Source organism: Pezoporus flaviventris, unplaced genomic scaffold (assembly GCF_033815535.1).
Source record: "Pezoporus flaviventris isolate CSIRO_AGI_PZ_B2104156 unplaced genomic scaffold, CSIRO_AGI_Pfla_v1 ptg000013l, whole genome shotgun sequence".
Taxonomy (NCBI): domain Eukaryota; kingdom Metazoa; phylum Chordata; class Aves; order Psittaciformes; family Psittacidae; genus Pezoporus; species Pezoporus flaviventris.
In genome coordinates this window covers 8,123,413-8,140,937 of record NW_026892561.1, presented here as the reverse complement: position 1 = coordinate 8,140,937, position 17,525 = coordinate 8,123,413, and the positions used below count along the sequence as shown (strand labels likewise).

General features: G+C 43.0%; 1 protein-coding gene across 8 annotated transcripts in view; it reads left to right on the top strand.

Moving 5' to 3' along the window:
• Positions 1-17,525, top strand: part of ST3GAL3 (ST3 beta-galactoside alpha-2,3-sialyltransferase 3) — a 188,195-nt gene that overhangs the window by 149,252 nt on the left and 21,418 nt on the right. For all 8 annotated transcript variants that reach the window (XM_061451466.1, XM_061451467.1, XM_061451472.1 and 5 more), the window contains one exon: positions 13,981-14,127. In XM_061451466.1, the coding sequence (XP_061307450.1) occupies positions 13,981-14,127 (147 nt within the window). The remainder of the gene's footprint in view (positions 1-13,980; positions 14,128-17,525) is intronic.

Genomic DNA, 17,525 nt, shown 5'->3' with positions numbered 1-17,525 from the left:
GAGAGAAGGTCAGCCAGGTTTTCTCCAGTCATGGTTAGAAAAGAAGCTGGAAAATACATAGATATGCTGTATAAAATCTTGTCCCTGCTGACCAGAAAGAGAGAAGACCTTCATTCTAGGTTGTATAGCCTTTAACAAGAACTGTGGTGAGGACTATACACGAGCCTTAGTAGACAACTGACCCGGTTTTCAACATGGGCCTTGGAGGGAGACTTCCTGGCCAGATTCCTAAAGGAAGGTTGTTGGTATGGGAAGTGCAGGCTGGAGCTTGCCCTTCATACATACCTGCATGCAACAGCATAATAAGATTAGGCAGGTCGCTACATAGCTGAGAGCTGTTCCCACCCAGGCATACTTAGTGTGTCTGTAAGTACACTGTCAAGCATCAGCTGATGCTGTTGGAGTGTGCCTTCACAGCATTTAATATTGTCAGATGGATGCATGCTGGACATTAAAACTTGTTCGCCTGGACTGGATCATCATCAGTATCCACAAGTTTGTAGCTGCATTCATCAAAGCTTCTGGGGCAGATGAAGAAAAAAAATTGTTGTAACTACACTGTTTTCTGGATCAAAAATTCCAGGTATCAAAAGTTTACAAAGTATCTATATTTGTAGGAAAAATATATTACCCCAATTGTAGACAGTTTCTCCTTAAAATGAAAACTGCTGATGTGCATGTCCTTCTAGTCATCCCCACACCATGCATGGGTTTTGTCTTTTTTTTTGTCCCTTGCTTTGCTTGCTGTTACCTAACCCCAGTCTTCCTTGCACTATGCTTCCTATTAAAAGATAAGAAGCATTACTCATTCTAGGCTTTGGTAGTCCTTAAAGAACCTTTATTCCACATCTGCCAAGGCAACATCATCTTCATTGCTGGTGCAGTAATCCTAGCTGTGATGTGAAAAATTGGAGAGCTCCAGATGAATTCTTATTCTTCTGTAGTTCCTTTTCCTTCACATCATTCTTGAATGAAAAGACCCAAGCATAATTTACCCCCTGAAGAGACTGAGTCATTGCCTTAGTAGGACATCCTTGTCTCTAAACTGGAGAGGCATAGATTTGACAGATTGGCCACTCAGTGGGTAAGGTATTGGCTGAATGTTCATACTGAAAAGGGTTGTGGACAACAGCTCAGTGTCCAAGTGGAGATCAGTGACTTGTGGCATTCCTCAGGAGTCAGTATTAAGACTGGTGCTGTTTAACATCTTTGTCGGTGACATGGACAGTGTGACTGAGTGCGCCCACAGCAAGTTTAACAATGACACTAGGCTGTGTGGTGCTGTCAGCACACTGGAGGGAAGGGATGCCATCCAGAGGGACCTTGACAAGACTGGGAGGCTTTGAATGCATGAAGTTCACCAAGACCAAGTGCAAGGTCTTGCACCTGGGTTGGGGCAATCCCAAGCACAACTACAGGCTGGGAAGAGAAAGGCATGAGAGCAGCCCTGAGAAGAAAGACTTGGGGGTGTTGGTTGACAAGAAGCTCAACATGACCCAGCAGTGTGCACTTGCAGCCCAGAAAGCCAACCATGTCCTGAGCTGCATCAAAAGAAGTGTGACCAGCAGGTCAAGGGAGATGATTCTGCCCCTCTACTCTCTTTGCTCTCATGAGGTCCCACCTGGAGTACAAGGGCATGTAGGGATAGGACCAAGGGAGAATGGCCTTATACTGATAGAGGGTAGATTTAGATTAGATATTAGGAAGAAATTCTTTATTATGAGGGTGGTGAGGCACTGACACAGGTTGCCCAGAGAAGCTGTGGCTGCCCAATCCCTGGCAGTGTTCAAGGCCAGGCTGGATAGGGCTTTGAGCAACCTGGTCTAGTGAAAGGTGTCCGTGCCTCTGGCAGGTTGGAAGTAGATGGTCTTTAAGATCCCTTCCAACCCAAACCATTCTATGATTCTATTACATCCTTTCTGGAATTGCCTCACCATCCTGCTTTACCTTGAGGCATTTTTCTTCCTAAAATTGTCATTGTCTAATCTCTTCTGATGTCTGTTGCCCTCCAACTGACAGTTGCTGTCCTTTACTAGATATTTCATCACTCCTTCCTTCTTGACCTATGACTCAGTCAAAGTTAAAAAGGATGGATAATTTAAAGAGCTGCAGTTTTTCCACATCTCTTCTTTTGCAAAGCCAACATGAGTGGGGGCCAACTGAAAAGCTCGTGCAGCTGTCTTGAAAAAGCATCAGGAGAATGCTCATGTTGCACTTGCCCTATTTGGCAGACCGGCAATATTCAGACATCAATATTATGCAAATGCTGGTAGGTGCATTTTAAGGTCATAGTGCATGTAAACTCAGGTTATACTGGTTGGTTGCATTGGTCAAATACAGGTTTGGAATATCTGAGGCAATGTAAAGAAATTCCTTCCAAATCTGATGCTGATCTTAATGAAACACACAATTCCATAAATAGCAGAGCTAACAAAATTGCCTGATTGCCCGTGAGTTTGTGTCCTGCTCCCTTATGCCTCCCTCTTGGACCACAATAATCTCAGATTTCCCCCAGCTCACAAATACCCATGAGGCTCTGTCCTCCCTTTCATCCCTCACTGGTGTCTGCCTCCTCGCCAAGGCATACATGTTCAGTGGCCCATACGTACATGACTGGGTACCTGGCAGACCAGTGTAAGTGCTTGCACAGCAGCATCTCCACCTGGCCTCACATGCAAACGTGTGTGTCTCTTCCATCCAGACGTACATGGCTTTTACCACCAGTGCAGCCCATGCCTGCTGAGGATATTGCATTGCCCACATGTGCAGCACATGTTCCTCCATACTGGAGCAGTACTTTGGGAATCCAGCACATGGAAAAAGTCAGAGAATACCATCAACAATGAAACATTACCCAGAGGGTATCAACTACTCATGCAAGTGCTAGTAGGATAAAGATGTTCTGTGTTAACACTTCAGTAAAGAACTACAAAATCATTTGAAGTCTGCAAAGCCTTCCTTAGCCTAAGAGATTTGAGTTCAATTTATTTAGCTTATGCATGAGATTTTGGGGAGATTTACTTGTAGTGTCTCTCAATCTACCTAGAGGGAACATTTTTTTCTCAAAAGCCTTTTTAATTCAGCAGGAAGAAGTATATCTGAAGCTAGGCAAAGAACCAAGAAAGGCAGCACATTAATATGGGTATAATTATTTCTGCTACATCTGCCCTACAGGCTTGATGAATTTGCTCTTGAAGTCTTAAAATCAAGACTTGGTATTTTGGTTAAGTTCTGCTCAAGCAGCATGAGAGTAAAGGACTGGAAGAAGTTGATGATTGAGGGGGCACTGCTCCCTGCTATGCAGGGTATCCAGGAAGATAGCAGGGTCTCTCTTGGCCTTTCAAGCAGTGCTGATAAGAAATAGCAGAATGTAGTGGCTGGGACCTGAAGCCAGATAAAATCAGCCTGGACAGATGTAATTTCCTAGAAATCTGTGCCTATAACACTGAAACGACACACTTGCAGAGGCGAGCAGTTACTGCTGACAGCTTTCTCTGAAATACAGACTTAATCCAGTGGCTGGGAGTATTCTGTTTCCAAGGAGTACCCAGGACAGGGCTGAGTCTTGTGTTGCCTTCTCACCATCCTGACCTGTGTCTCTAGGGACCCCTGTCCTTCACTTTCTATGACCCACTTGTTGACTATGAGGAGCGGGATAGCAAGCCAGTAATACCCTTGAGAAGCTTTTCATGAAAGTAAGTTATTTGCTTCATCCAGTTGCCTGCAAAGGTCACAGCAAAATTTTCTTTTCCTGGGGTACAATTAGCCAGCTCTGTTTCTGCATCCCGAGGGAGAAGGCTTCGTGGAATCTCTGAGGTGAGCAACCTCCAGCATAACAAAATTCCCCAGAAGAGCACTTTGGAAAGCATTGCAACACCACAGGATGCTGTGAGTTCACTCGTATACAGTGTGAAGACTCACAGAGGAGGGGAGAAACACTGATTTGATTTTGTAGATGAAATCACATGCTTTCTATCAGTGCCTGAAAAGAGACTCCCCTTTCACAGCTTCAGGAATTTTGCTATCTGCATTTTTTTTTCTTTAAACTGGGGAAAATAAAAGAAATCTGAACAGTAAATATTTATCCAAAATGTTAATACGATCCAGTCTTCAGTCATTTTGAGTAGTGTCATGATGACAGATGTTAATGCAGAAAGGAATAGATTGGACGATTTATGCCTGAAACACATGTGTTCCTTGGCGGGCTCCATGGATTACTTGCATAGTTGGTGCTGTTTGAGCAATCTAGTATTTTCTCTGCCTCTAAGCACTGATGGCTCCAGGACAGGGGGCTGACCTATATCTCCAGTTTGCTATAATAAACAGTGAGGTAGCTAAACTCCCCTTGTGCTTTTATCTTCCCAAATTTTATCTCTCCCCCTGTGCTCCAGCTGTGTTTTCTGTGCTTCTGGTTCTTCCCAAGAAAAATGGCAGTTTCTCTGTGCAAGAGAAGAGGATGCTCCTGTGTGCATGGGGTGCGAATCCCAGACCTCCTCCCCATCTAGATCCAGCTTCTCTCCTACCTCAACATGCACAGTTATTTAATATGAACGCTTGTCCTGACAACAGAAAGGAAAATTCTTCTCTTCTTAGTTAAGACCAGGTTTGTAACGGCGTTAGTATCTTACTTTTTATTTATTTTCTTAATCAGAGACATACAATTGAAGAAAAATGCCCAAGCTGTTGAATGCAGAAGGCTGTTGGTAGGTCTGCTTGGAAGCTTTTCTCAGCTGGTCCCTCAGTTGTGTTCTCATCTTTTTCTGTGAACTTAACTTTGCACATAGAATCGTAGAATGCTTTGAGTTGGAAAGGATCTTAAGATCATGAAGTTCCAACCCCCCTGCCATGGGCATAACTAACAAGTACCGAAAACACTAAGCCTGGCCCAGGCATCTGCACTTTGATTGTTTAGAAAAAACTTGTAAATATTCTGTTTGGATTACAGTTTATTTAAATTCTCATCTTTTAAGAATATTGAATAATGTTACTTAACAACTCTTCATTTGTAAAACAGCTATTATTAATGCAAATCTAGAAAAGAAACTAGGGCAGGAGTTTGTTGGCATCATCCCAGCCTCTTGTTCTTTTGACCTTCCTGCTTTCTCCTTCTTCAGAATGCTGAATAATTTGTATATATTCTATATGAACACTCAGTGAACATACAAATTATTTGGCTGCTCATTTCAGCAGAGATGCCAAAATAGGAGAAGAGAGATTTTCTGTGTACTCTTGCTGCAAAAACAATGTAAAAATTTCCCTAGAGACTCACTTTAAGATAACTTCAGAAAGTGATGAGGCTTTCTAGGCCATAATTCTTCCTGTGGTGATCCTTTAGCTTTTTTTGTTGTAATGTGCCAAGAGCTTAATCTAAATGTGTGTTGTTTGAGGAGTTATTTGTACTCAAACTTGTGAACCAGTTCAGCTCCCTAAAAAAGGCTTTCCTGATGGGTGTCCTCAGATACCCTGGGATGTCCTCATGCATTGTTACCAAACCTGCAAAAATAGCTTTTTTTAATTGTTTTTTGCTTTGTTTGTTTGGGTTTTTTTTGCCTTTTGTGCAGGCATACTGTTGTAAGTGGAGCAGGTAGCTGTGCTTTTAGTTGGGATCATCTTATGTTTTGTGTTATAAGCAAGGGGGAAATGCTCTATCATTTTCCTTACACTGTCATCTATGAGCTGATGTTTTCCATGCCACGTATTTGGCACAGCTGGAAAGTTCAGCTAAAATAACTTAGCTGTCTCTCACGATGAGGGTACTGAAAATGCAGAGTTTTGTCCCCGTTTAAAAAAATAAACCCCAATCTCACTATTTTGCTGAGATTCTCCAGTTCTTGAGGGCAGTGTCTGGGAATTGATGAGACTGTTACTGTGGCAGCCTGTTGTGGCTCCTGCTGTTCTGTGACATCCCATGGCTTGGTCTGATGTTTCATAGGGCTGTTGGATACTGGCGATGTCTGTCCTACTAGGGCTCCCCTGCCCTGCCTGCACTGGTCAGGTGCCCTCCCCATACAGTTAGCTGGGATGCAGCATTTCCAAGGATGTAAGAAACAAACAGGATTTTCCCTTCGATTACTCCTCTAAACAAAAGGTTCAGGCATAGATGACAGACCTGGGAGCAGGGACTCTCAGGAACTCATTCTCTTTCTTCCAGCCACCTGGACAGCAGAAAGGAGTCAGTAGCCTGGTTTGGTGCATGGCAGGAGCAGCAGTATTGGCGGTTGAAGGGTGATGGGTACTGGGGACAGCAGAGAAAGAGTTTACAACCATCAGGGAACTCCTCAATCACTTGTGGGTTTGTTAGGTGTAAATAGTTCAGGAGCCCTATAAGAGGCTGCATTTTTTCTTCTCCAGTGGCTGATCTAGAATACAGTAGCTTACAGGAGCTTGTAGTCACACTTAGGGGACTGTGCCCTGGGTTTAGTTGCTCTGTTTGGTGGAATTTTTCTTGAGTTAATTTTTTGGTGACTCTTTAACTGAGTTGATTAAAGAAAAAAAGTTACTCTCTAAGACTTTTCAAAAGAGCTTTATGGTTATAAAACTCAAGCTGCCAGAAGTTAAGAAAAGTGAGAGAATAAGATTGCATCTTCAACACTGATTCAATTCTCATGTGCAAATGTTATCCTTAATTATATGGTTACATCCTGGCTCTTTTAGAACACAGCTGTCTATCTGGTGGAGAGGGAAGACTGAGATCTGGGCTAATTTCTGTAACACAAGACATTCAGCCTTGGTATAAGTGGTTGCAGAAGCTGTAGAACAAGTAGATAGGAGAGAGGAAAGGAGAGGAGGAAGAGTGGTCTGATTACAGACACCTCTTGAGGAGGTGGTTTAGCCTTTGAATGACCAATGTGATGCTGGGCAAGTTAGATAAGAATTTCCCAAACACATTTAAGTCTTGTGGTGCAAATATGAAGGAGACCTGGGTATTCAGCAGGAGAGGTGGGTGTTCAGCAGCACCAGAGTCAATAGAGTTGTACTGTGAGCTTAACAAATGTACTGAAAATTCAGCTTGAGGTGCCTGCAGTAGAGCATCAGGAGACAACAGAAACTGTGCATTCAACTTTGCCTGTTTTCTCCCCGTCAAATGGTGTAATATATGCCAAATATTGCAGAGATGCTCTAAATATGAAAGGATTTTTTGTAAAACACTTAGATATATGAGCATTTCTTGTGGGAAAATTAGAAAGTCACTGTTCACAACAGAAATCCTGAGCTGAAGTTGCAGGGCGGTCCTTACTAACACGTGTGTTTGGCCTTTCAGCCCTGGTATTCTTTTCATAGACGTTATAAGAGTATGACATTTCATAAACTATGTCATAAAAATAATAGCCAAATAAAGGGGCTGGTCCCTTATGGGAATAAAATACCCTGTAAATAATGGTGATATTAATAGAGCCCTGGTGTTCTTTGGGATCTTTCTGAAACTGCTCTAGATACGTTTTCATTGAAGGATTATTGTATTACAAGCAAAAAAACTGCAACACAAACATAAATTATCTAAATCAATTCCTTTTACTAAGCACTTCTGTCTTTCCTATGATTTTTCAAAACAGGAATATTTCTTCAAATTCTGGCTCAAAATCCAACTTACATTTTGAGAGAGTCCGTAGTACAGTCTATCCATCACCCTGTTTGCGCCTAGTACAGACACATCTTCTGACACACCGTATGTGAGCTATCATTTATGCTTTGACTTGTGAAATACTGTATTCGTCAGAATAATCTTCAGGGTTTTTCTGCAGCTCATCTGAAATGTTCCAAGTTCCATTTTCTTCACAGGACGATCTCTTTTAACGGCGTTTTGTGATCCTACAACTGTGAACTGTATTTTGCTCTCAGTTACACTGATAAAACCATAGAAACTCATTTTTTAAAAAGGAATTCCTTTTCAATTACAACACAGCCTAAAAATAATTTTGCTCTCCTGCCTCTCTAGAGCTGGCCTTGTTCTCGTGCTACCTAGTCCTGTGAATCAGAAGACGATAGCTGGTGTTAGAACAGCAACACAGGAGGCCCTCTCTATCTCTATTTAGGTTAGCTATAGCACTCAGTTACATAGGTCAAATGAAGTTTGAAATTCAGTAGGCTTATTCTGAATATGCTTTTATGCTTACTTGCGGTATATGCCTGCAGGTAACTGAGGGAGAAACTTCTTACTGACAGCTACAGGAATGAGCAGGTTGCCAAGTTCTAGCTAGCTTTTGTGATGTACCAGTGCCACCCTCGTGTCCAGGCTGGCTTTTGTCACCATTGAAGTTGCAGCTTTCCAAGCCAGTATCTGTGGATGGGGCAGCTTCCAGTTTCATGTGTAGCCAGGGTGCTGTGTAGTTTGCATATCTGGCACAAAGCTTACAGTTTGCAACCACTACTTGGAATTAAGTTTCCCTTCTCTTGTGTTTTTCAACTCGGTTATCAAACCTAAGGAAACTAATCTCTAGCCAGTGTAGTGAAGTATCATTAGCTCAACTAACAATGAGGAATAGTTAGGTTTTTGCGTAAAGAAAAAAAAACCTCTAGTTAGTACCATATATTGGGGTGCCTTTGTCTCCATCATGCTTTGCTGCTGAAAACGCTAGGTAAAAAAATGTATATGAGATTTACACTGAGAAACATTAGTAAATACAAATTGGAGGGGTTTACAGCCTGTCAGGAGTTCTCTTGGGTGCTGCAAAGCTGTTGGGACGTGGGGAATACCAACAAGGGAATGCTCTGGGAAAATATCAACCATTTGATTTTAGACTTAGTGGGAGGGTATTTGGGAGAAGAAAGAAAACTATAAAATATTAGAAGTATCACATTTTTGGATAATCCAACAGCTGCGTTTCTTTCAACAGTAGGACAGAAGGACAGAGGGAAAAGCGTGAGCACAATCTGCAACTTCCCTTCTTCAGGCAGAGTAAGAGCTTTTCAGTGGAGCAGATAACAGTGGAACAAAAGGCTCTAGACTCTAGAGCATTTCTAGACTCTAGAAACTGAAGATAGGAACATTCAGAACAAGTGCTGGCCATTGGAGCCGTGTACAGAGGGTGGTGGTAAGGGGTTCTCCATCACTTTGAGAAAGTTGGGTAAATATATATAAGTGGGGGCTATTTGGTCTGGCAGTGGACCATCAACCCAGACTGCAGGCTCTCAGCACCTCTGTTCTTGTTGCTAAAAATTCCTTGTTGCTTTGATAATCGGTGCAAATGATGCAACTTCATTTATATTACCACTTGTAGAAGAGCATTTTCTAGGCCTCCGTGTCTACTTGACCGCTGAGAAATGCAGCGTTGGCTGATAAGATGGTTATTCTCTAGTGGAAATACATCTTCCACATCTAATCCAGTTACGCCTGAGCAGAAACCTTTCAAAAACCTCTGCAGATGGATTGCAGAGGTTCTTCTGTACCCTGTGGTTGTGTGACAGTGAGTGCTTGTGGGTGGCGGGTATAGAATAAACCACATTCCAGTCAGGGTGGGGGCAGAGATCCCAGTGAACACCCAGGCACGTGCTCCCAGGCACAGTGAGGTCTTGTGACTGTACATCATCCCCTGCCTTTTTCTTTCCGTCATGCCCTTTTTCCTCTCCATTTCTGGTTTTACCAGAGTTGAAAAGCAATCCTGTCCACTTACCACAGGTTCTCTCTCCAGTCTTAATCTTTCTTGTTGCTCTGCAGCAGAGTATTCCATACCCAGACTTTGTTCAGCTTTGTGTTGCACATAGCTGACCTTTGCAGTCTTCCTGTCCTCTTCCCGTCAGACTTAAAAGTCTTCTAGAGTAATGCTGCTTATACTCCTAAATCCAGTAGTATGACAGGTACGGAAGAGGCAGCATCTGTGTCATCAGGATGCAGTGGCATTACTCGTCATTTTGCTTAGTATATTAGAAATGTTTTTATTCTGGGAGACTCAGCCTGTTTGTATCTTCTACTGAGGTGAGCTTCTTGGCTAAGTCTCTGTATTTCCCCATTTTATTTTAGTGTATGTTGTCCTTTGCCTTGGTAAATCTGAGAACAAGAGACGGAAAACTGAATGGAGACAAAAATAGCTTACAACTGACTGTCCCTGTTACACTCGGTATTCTGCAAATGGTCAGAATGAGGGATTAAAGCTGGATTTTCTTGTCCCTGTAGCTATTAGGTGAGCCCTGCCATAGGTGAGCTCTCCTCATAACCTGCCATCTCTAGTCCGTCGTATCTGTATTCACTTATTCCTGGGGTGGTGTTTCTGGAGGGGATATTTCTGTCTCTCTCCCTGGATGAGAGCTGTACAGGAGACTGCCTTGAAAGCCCTGGCCCATCCATACTCTTTCTGCTTTTTAAATTGTCTCTTCTAAAGCCTTTAGTGATGTCCTTTACAACTATCCAATTTTGAAAACACTCCAGGATTACTTAAAAATGCTGTGGCCTTCATAGACTTGCTCTTCAGTCACTTTTTCCTTTCTGCCTCTCTCTCTCTGTTGCTTGTTTCTTTACGGTTATAACGGCAGCCCTTTTTGGCAGCCCTTTGCACCATGAATGCTGTCACCTTTGTGACTGAGGCTGCAGGTGCACAATAATACCAACAAATGAGGAAGGTGGGAACTTGACCCAGGGCAACACAGTTTCCAGGCTGGACCCTATGGTTTCCACTTTGGTGCCAGGAGATGATGAAGTAGTGTGGGAACGTTGCCTAAGCCATCTTCAGACTCATTTACTGACTTATTATCATTATGATAATCAGGAAGGGAGATATTACATCCTCAGGGGCCACCCTTAAGCACTTCAGGCTTGGTGACTGTAGCAGAGAACAAGGGATGCCCCCAACCTCGAACAGCAAGTCCGAGCTCCCGAATCTGGAAGGAAAAGCGTGCCTCCTCTCCCAGTGCCTGCTGCTCCTGGGGTGGCTGCCTGTCTCCTCCCAGCCTAAAAAGGGACAGCGTTCCCTGATGGGAAGTAATTGCTTTGGAAACCTCGCTGAACATCTGTGTCCAATCAGACTGAACATCCACACCAGTGGCAGCCGAGCATCAGCAGTAGCGTGGAGCCTTGGAAGGGGCTGTGCTCCCGACGCTGCGGCTCCCAAGGGGGTTGCGTCAGGGGAGCAGCCTCCTGGGGTTTGCAGTTGTGGTGGTGCTGCGATTCAGAGCTTGCCAGTGACAAGCTGCAGAACAAAACCACAAGGTTTGAGATGTAGCTCAAAACAACAGGGTTTGGAGAGCCAAACCACAAAGCTGAGAAGTGCAGTAATTACAAGCCAGGAAAACAGTTTTCAGTTCTTTAGCCCTACACAGGGCTTTGCTTACTGTATAGGTGGAAGTGTGAGAGCTGTCTGCTGAGACTCCACATTTGCCCCTACAATTGTTTCAGAAACTAGAGCGGGAAAGCACACCAAAATGAAATACTACCCCAGGTGTCCCTCAATAATAATCTCAGGGGAACAACAGAAAAGTTACAGGGAAGAACACAGAGCAAATACAAATGAGACAGAAAGGAGAAACCAGAGCAATTTCAGTGCAGTGGGATAGCTGAGGAAAATGCTAACAGAAATAGTCTGGAAGAATTACAGGAGAAACAGCCATACAGAAGGGACCAGAGCAGAGAGGTTGTATTCCCAGCTAGGGATAGGGCCCACATTTATTTTGCACTGGCATTTATTCAATGGATATTGAATAAATATGGGCTGAGAGAAGCCCAGGTGTGGATCTAGTGGTTCATGCAGCACTGGGAGAATGAGCAGCTATGATATGTGGTTATCTTTTTCTGAACAGCTCCAGCAACAGCAAAGAATAAAAGTCTCAAATGTTTGTAATCTTTCTTCTTTTCTCTTTAATGTTTTGGGTGTAACGTAAAAGCCGATAAGACTGCCTACTTGTGTAGAATCTCCTACAGAGTGTGAGTCCAAACAAAAGGTGACTTGTGTCCACTTTAAATGGCTTGCAGACCTTCGGTTTGAATTGTTTGCAGAATTTAGGCAATGCCATATTTAGAGTTGCATGTGAAATTGTAATTGAACTTATAAATTTATTTTAGTTTCAGTGTCACACACTATTTTTCCAGGGTGTGCCTGCTGCTCAAACCCATGATAAGATGGTTTCACTGAACGAGTAGCTGGTCAAGATTTTTGTTTATCATCTTCATCTCTGTGAGACCTGGAGCGTGCTTAATGCAAGTGGAATCTGGGATTTTATTTTTTATTATTTATTTTTTCCCCCTCCCTCCCTGGAACTGCTTTATGTGTGCCTTTAGGAAATTCCAAAGGTTCAATATTTATCCGATTTTTAATGAATCTTCACAAGGAGGTAAAACTCAGCTGACATACCGAATCCCTCAAATCCCTTTGTCAAATGGATGTTGGACTTTATTAACAGTTACAAAGTTGATATTTTATTGTAATGGGTTTTGTTTTTTTTTAATGGTGAATCGTTCCGTGGCTGAAAATGTCATATTATCATGGAAGGTGTTGGACTGCTTGACACCAGGCATTCTTTCTAATTCAATTATAATGAAGGAATATGAGTGTTAATTGGGATTTTTTTCCATTTACGGTCCTGAGAGCACTTTGCTATTGTTGAAATGTGAATTCAAAAGTTCCTTGCTCTGGTCAGCAAAGTATATTATGTTTGGGCAGCTTTAAGAGGGTATGTGGGATCAAGGCAGAATAGCAGTGGCAGTCTGCTTAGACTCCTGGTTTGGAGAAGAGTGCAGATCCTGCTCTAGTTTGCTGCATTAATGCTAACTGTAGCACGAATCATCAACTAAAGTTCCATTCTTTATGATCTGAAATTCAGCAGCTAAAGATAACCATGGGATTGTTCCATAAAGAAGCTTCTGTAAGGTGTTTTACACCTTGTGGCATCAGAGTCCACGGGAGCAGTGCATTGTGCAAGTAGTGTGTGAAATGTAGTAGGCATCGGCTGCGGCAGAATTGCAGTTGATAATTACAGGGGTAAGCACTGCTGGACAGGAGAGGCTCCTGAGGATTTTGCAGGGAATCCCCCACATTTTCATCAGTGCCTTGAAAGCAACCATAAAGTCACTGTTAAACTGCAAGCAATCCAAAACTGGTGTAAATAATGACTTCCAAAGCACATGCTTTTTACGCAGAGTGTAATGCCTGCCATGGAGCTCACAAGGAAGATGGCTCAGTGCTGCAAGGAGTTATTTAATCAGATTATCCTACCAAAGCTGTTGGTTAGCAGATTAAAATTCCTGCCATCCTCCTTGTGTCTTGATCTGGATTTTTAACCCAAACAGAAATGAAATGTTAGAATGTAATTGATCTGTAAGTCCTGCCTCCAGTTATTTTGAGGACAGTACATGCTATACCCATAACATGTGTACCAGTGGGAGCAATGATACAAAGCAATGTGGCAGAGAGGCATGAGCTGCCCTCTAGGCAGGGCTGTCTAGCAGGGCAGCAGTACTCCAGGACAGTGTTCTCGCAAGTGTGCAGGGTGAAAACTTCTTTCCCCTTGTACCATGAACATGCATGACTCTTCACAAGATGTCATCTTTATCAGCTTACATCTTAGTTCACATGAAACCTGACAGAAGACGATAAATCTAGGATAAAGTTTAAAGCATGAGTAGAGCTGCATGGTCATTTTTAGCTCTTTGAATGTTCTTAAAAGCATTTGCTATCCAAGGGTACGTCCCCTTGGAGGCAGGTGGGAGTGATGACAGCGTGTGCTGGAATGCTTAAGCCATTATCCAGACTAGTTGAAGTGCCAATTAAGAGTGAAAAGATGGCACCAGGGAGGGGGTTATTAGTCCTGAAGCCCAGGACTCTCTGTCTTCCTTACACGTCATCCAGACTAGTTCAAGTGCATCTGCACAAGCTGCTGTCAACCCTCCAGGATGCACCCGCTCCCCTACAACTTTTCATGAGTGCTTGTGGCAGTGAGCAGGGACAGTGGGAACTGCTGCCAGTGGTGCATTTTCGTTTTTATAATTAATATAGAATATATAATTGTTGGTTTATCTTTTCTTTTTTTTTTTTTCTTTTTTTTTACTGTTACCAGAGTGCCTCTGATGGCTTTTGGAAGTCAGTGGCGACCCGTGTCCCAAGAGAACCTCATGACATACGTATCCTGAATCCCTACTTCATCCAGGAGGCAGCTTTCAGCTTCATTGGTTTGCCTTTCAACAATGGCCTGATGGGCAGAGGGGTAGGTATAAAGCAAAGCAAGCAAACCGTGGGGAAAGATGGGAGACCAAGCAGCAGTAGTCTTACACTGTTCTTACTGATCCTTTGGACCTCTGCTGATGGGAATTGAAGGGAAAGGACTTTGGCTCTGTTATGGTGGCAGTGCTCAGCCTCCATGAGGCCAAGGCAAGAGCCTTCCTTGGAACACTGAGGATTCTGTGCAGGAGCATCAATATTTCAGCAGTGTCTTGAAAGCAACTGTAAAGTTGCATCTGAGGCTTATCATAAAAGCGTGTAAAGGTTTGTTTTATGAGGCCTTTGGTAAGAAATTTTGATCTTACAAATTTTAGATGCAAAAGCTCACAAAAGAAAACAGTGCAAAAGACAGTCTTAGGTTATCGCTATTAACAAAAATACCTTCATGGTCATTCTCATATCTCTCGCCCCCAGTGTAGCTTTTTGGAGTGTTAGTGTGGAGTAGATGGTGACCTGGGTTTTCTGGATTATCTCACCCTGCAATGCTGTCCTCAGAACCTATTTATATTTGCTCTACCTAATATATCAACCATTAAGGAAAGTATTACTTGGGCGGGTAAATTACTCATGTACACATGTGATATAGTTGTTGATAGAGACTACACGTGACATTTTTGGATACATTAGCACAGCTGACAAACCTAGAGAGAAGCACTTTTGCTGGACAAGGTCTGCTTGCTCTGCCCCTGGTGTTGTCCTTCCATTGTCACCAGTACGGGAGATTTGCCATGTCACAGCAGGGGTTTGGACCAGACAGAATAGTGCCTTGTTTTTCATGTGAAGTCTTCAGAAATATTAGAGGTGTTTGTTATGTGCAGGTCAGGTGGGTGGGTGCCTGGAGATAGGAAATTCACTTCCTAAAACGCCATGTAAAAGATGTGCAGACAGATTCAGCCACACAGAACGGATCTTAAGTGAAATGTGTTGCTACATAGGTACGTATGAAAGATGTCACGGGGTTTTAGAAGCACTGGATTTTTCCTCTGTGCACTGAAGGTTTCTTATTCTAAATACTTCCATGAGGTAGAAAGTAAGTTACTTCACCTCACTGCATTCTCCAGAACTTACACTTAGAAAGATGTGGTCTTAATTTGTCTTCCAGAAAATCAGGAGCATTGCCCCAGTAAAGGACAGAAATCATCAGACTTTTGCCTTTATTTTCTCCAGATTTGTTTTTATTTTTAAGCACGTTATTTTAATACAGAAGATATTACTTAAGCTGAGAGGAGGAGAGAGAATCCGGAAATGAAAATGCTATGAACTGAAGTTTATGAGGTTTTGATAGGTTGTTTAACACACATCAGATTGGGAAATGAAGGCATCTTAATTGAAACCTGATGTTTCACTTCATGAAAGCCCATTTGAGCATTTAAAAATTGTTTATGGAGCTTTAAGGCAAGCAATCTTTGCCCATGACCCCTGCTAGTTTGTGTAAATTGTAGTTCATTCCTTCAGATGGGGCAACAGGAGCTCTGCAGGTGCATCTGTGGGCCAGGATGTTAATATACCCTGTGCTGTCTGTGCAAGGACACTCTAATACAGTGATTCTGTCAGTTTAAAAACAAGTTTTACTCGAGTCTGAATTGTATCTTGGTGATACAAATTTGCTACAGACCTTTTCTCACTAAGAGTTTAAATGGGAAGAGTAGAAATCAGAGCATGTAAACCAAGAATCCAATTCTCATTAAAGATCTGAGAGATACCCAGCAAGATGAGTGAGGCAGCTAGAGTGAGAATTGCTCCACAAGACACAGAGTGACTCAGAAGCTAAAGACCACAGCTGGCTGGGTTCAAGGTCGTGCTTTAGAGATGCAGGACAGCCTGGAGAGCTTTACTCAAGAAGGAAGCATATAAACATGGAAAAGGAAAATGTTGAGGTCTAGTAAGCAAAAGCACAGTGAACATTATGTGTCCTCAGTTTCTCCTGAGGAACCAGGATGGGGCAGATTGGTGCCTCCATGCTGCAGTGTGCTGTGGTATGTTGGGCAGGCTACACACAGGAGGATCAAGGCTGGGGATGCCTTAGTAATCAGGGCTAACACAAAATCCTCATAAAGAGCAGTAATATTCCACTTGTCTTTGGTTCTGATGCCTAAATAAACTTCAGTGCTTCTCTTGCACACCACATATGGTAACAATGTGCTGCCAATTAACTTTGTAATTTGAGGGCTTTTTCAGCAAGGTTGAGGAGAGCTGGTAAAATAGTTTGAGGCTGATCTCAAAGCGTTTTTCCCAGGATTCAATAAAGGGTGAATGTAGTAACATCCTCTGCTTTGATAGTATAATTTGGGCCAGATGGTTCTGGAGGATACTAGGGGGTACAACTCAGATCTGCCTTTTGGTTGCACTTACGGCATTAGTAGCTGGAAGTCTGAGCAAGGAGCAAAACTGGTCACCCACAACGAATAGTGAGTTCCCTCTGGGACCAGTAAAGTTTTCAGGAGTTTCCTCAGTCGGTTTACTGAAGTCTTAAGAAGAGGGAGAGCTGTTTCCTGCTACATTTCTCTTTTCTTGGGATAAGCTGATTATAAAGAAAAACTTTAGGATAGTAGCAACATCTGGGGAAAATTGAATGTTAATGCCTGAAGATGACTTATGAAAGAAATGAGCTAGTAAAGACCCTCTCTTTGATTAAAGAATGCTTTTAAGGTGTGGGTGTGGGTGCAGGCTTGGCTGTGTCACTAGCCAAAGGTGTATGTATGCGATTTATGTTACGGTGGAAGTTCTCTTTACAAGGGTCTTTTGGCCTTTAAACCAAACATTACTGGTATTGCAGCTTGTAATTCAGGCATGCAATAACCTACCTCACACTGCAGACAGTTTACTGGGGGACAAGCATGACCATCAGTTCCAGGGAATCATTGCCTGTTGCATGTCCAACAGTAGGGGTGGTGATTGCCGTGGTGCTTTTTGCTGTGTAGCAAATAGTTCTGTCCTCTTGGTAGCACTCGGAGCCATTGGAGCAGTGTGTTTCTGGCTTCTCTGGGAGCCCTGAGCATAGTGTGAGGTGGCCAGGAGAACATTTCAGATTACACAAATTATCAGGACTCTGAGGACTCCAGTGCAGACTGTGGTGTTTGTTTCTACCTTCCTGCTGTGTATCCATGGAACTGCTTGTGATTTAACTTCTTATGACATGAAGCTCTGCTGCCCAAAACTGCAAGCCTTTGATTTGTTTGTGTACCGGGAGTGACTGAATCTATAGACCCCTTACTAAAGAGATAAAGTGTCCTTCTCTGGAGCTCACCCAGCCTCAGCACCAACTTGATGAAGGAGGAGCCACATGCAAGAGGTGTTAGCAGGCTGCATCAAGCACCTGGCCGTGGATTAGCACCTCTACAGAGCGCTGACAGCCCTCATACACTCTGGGGTTAACCTCTGATG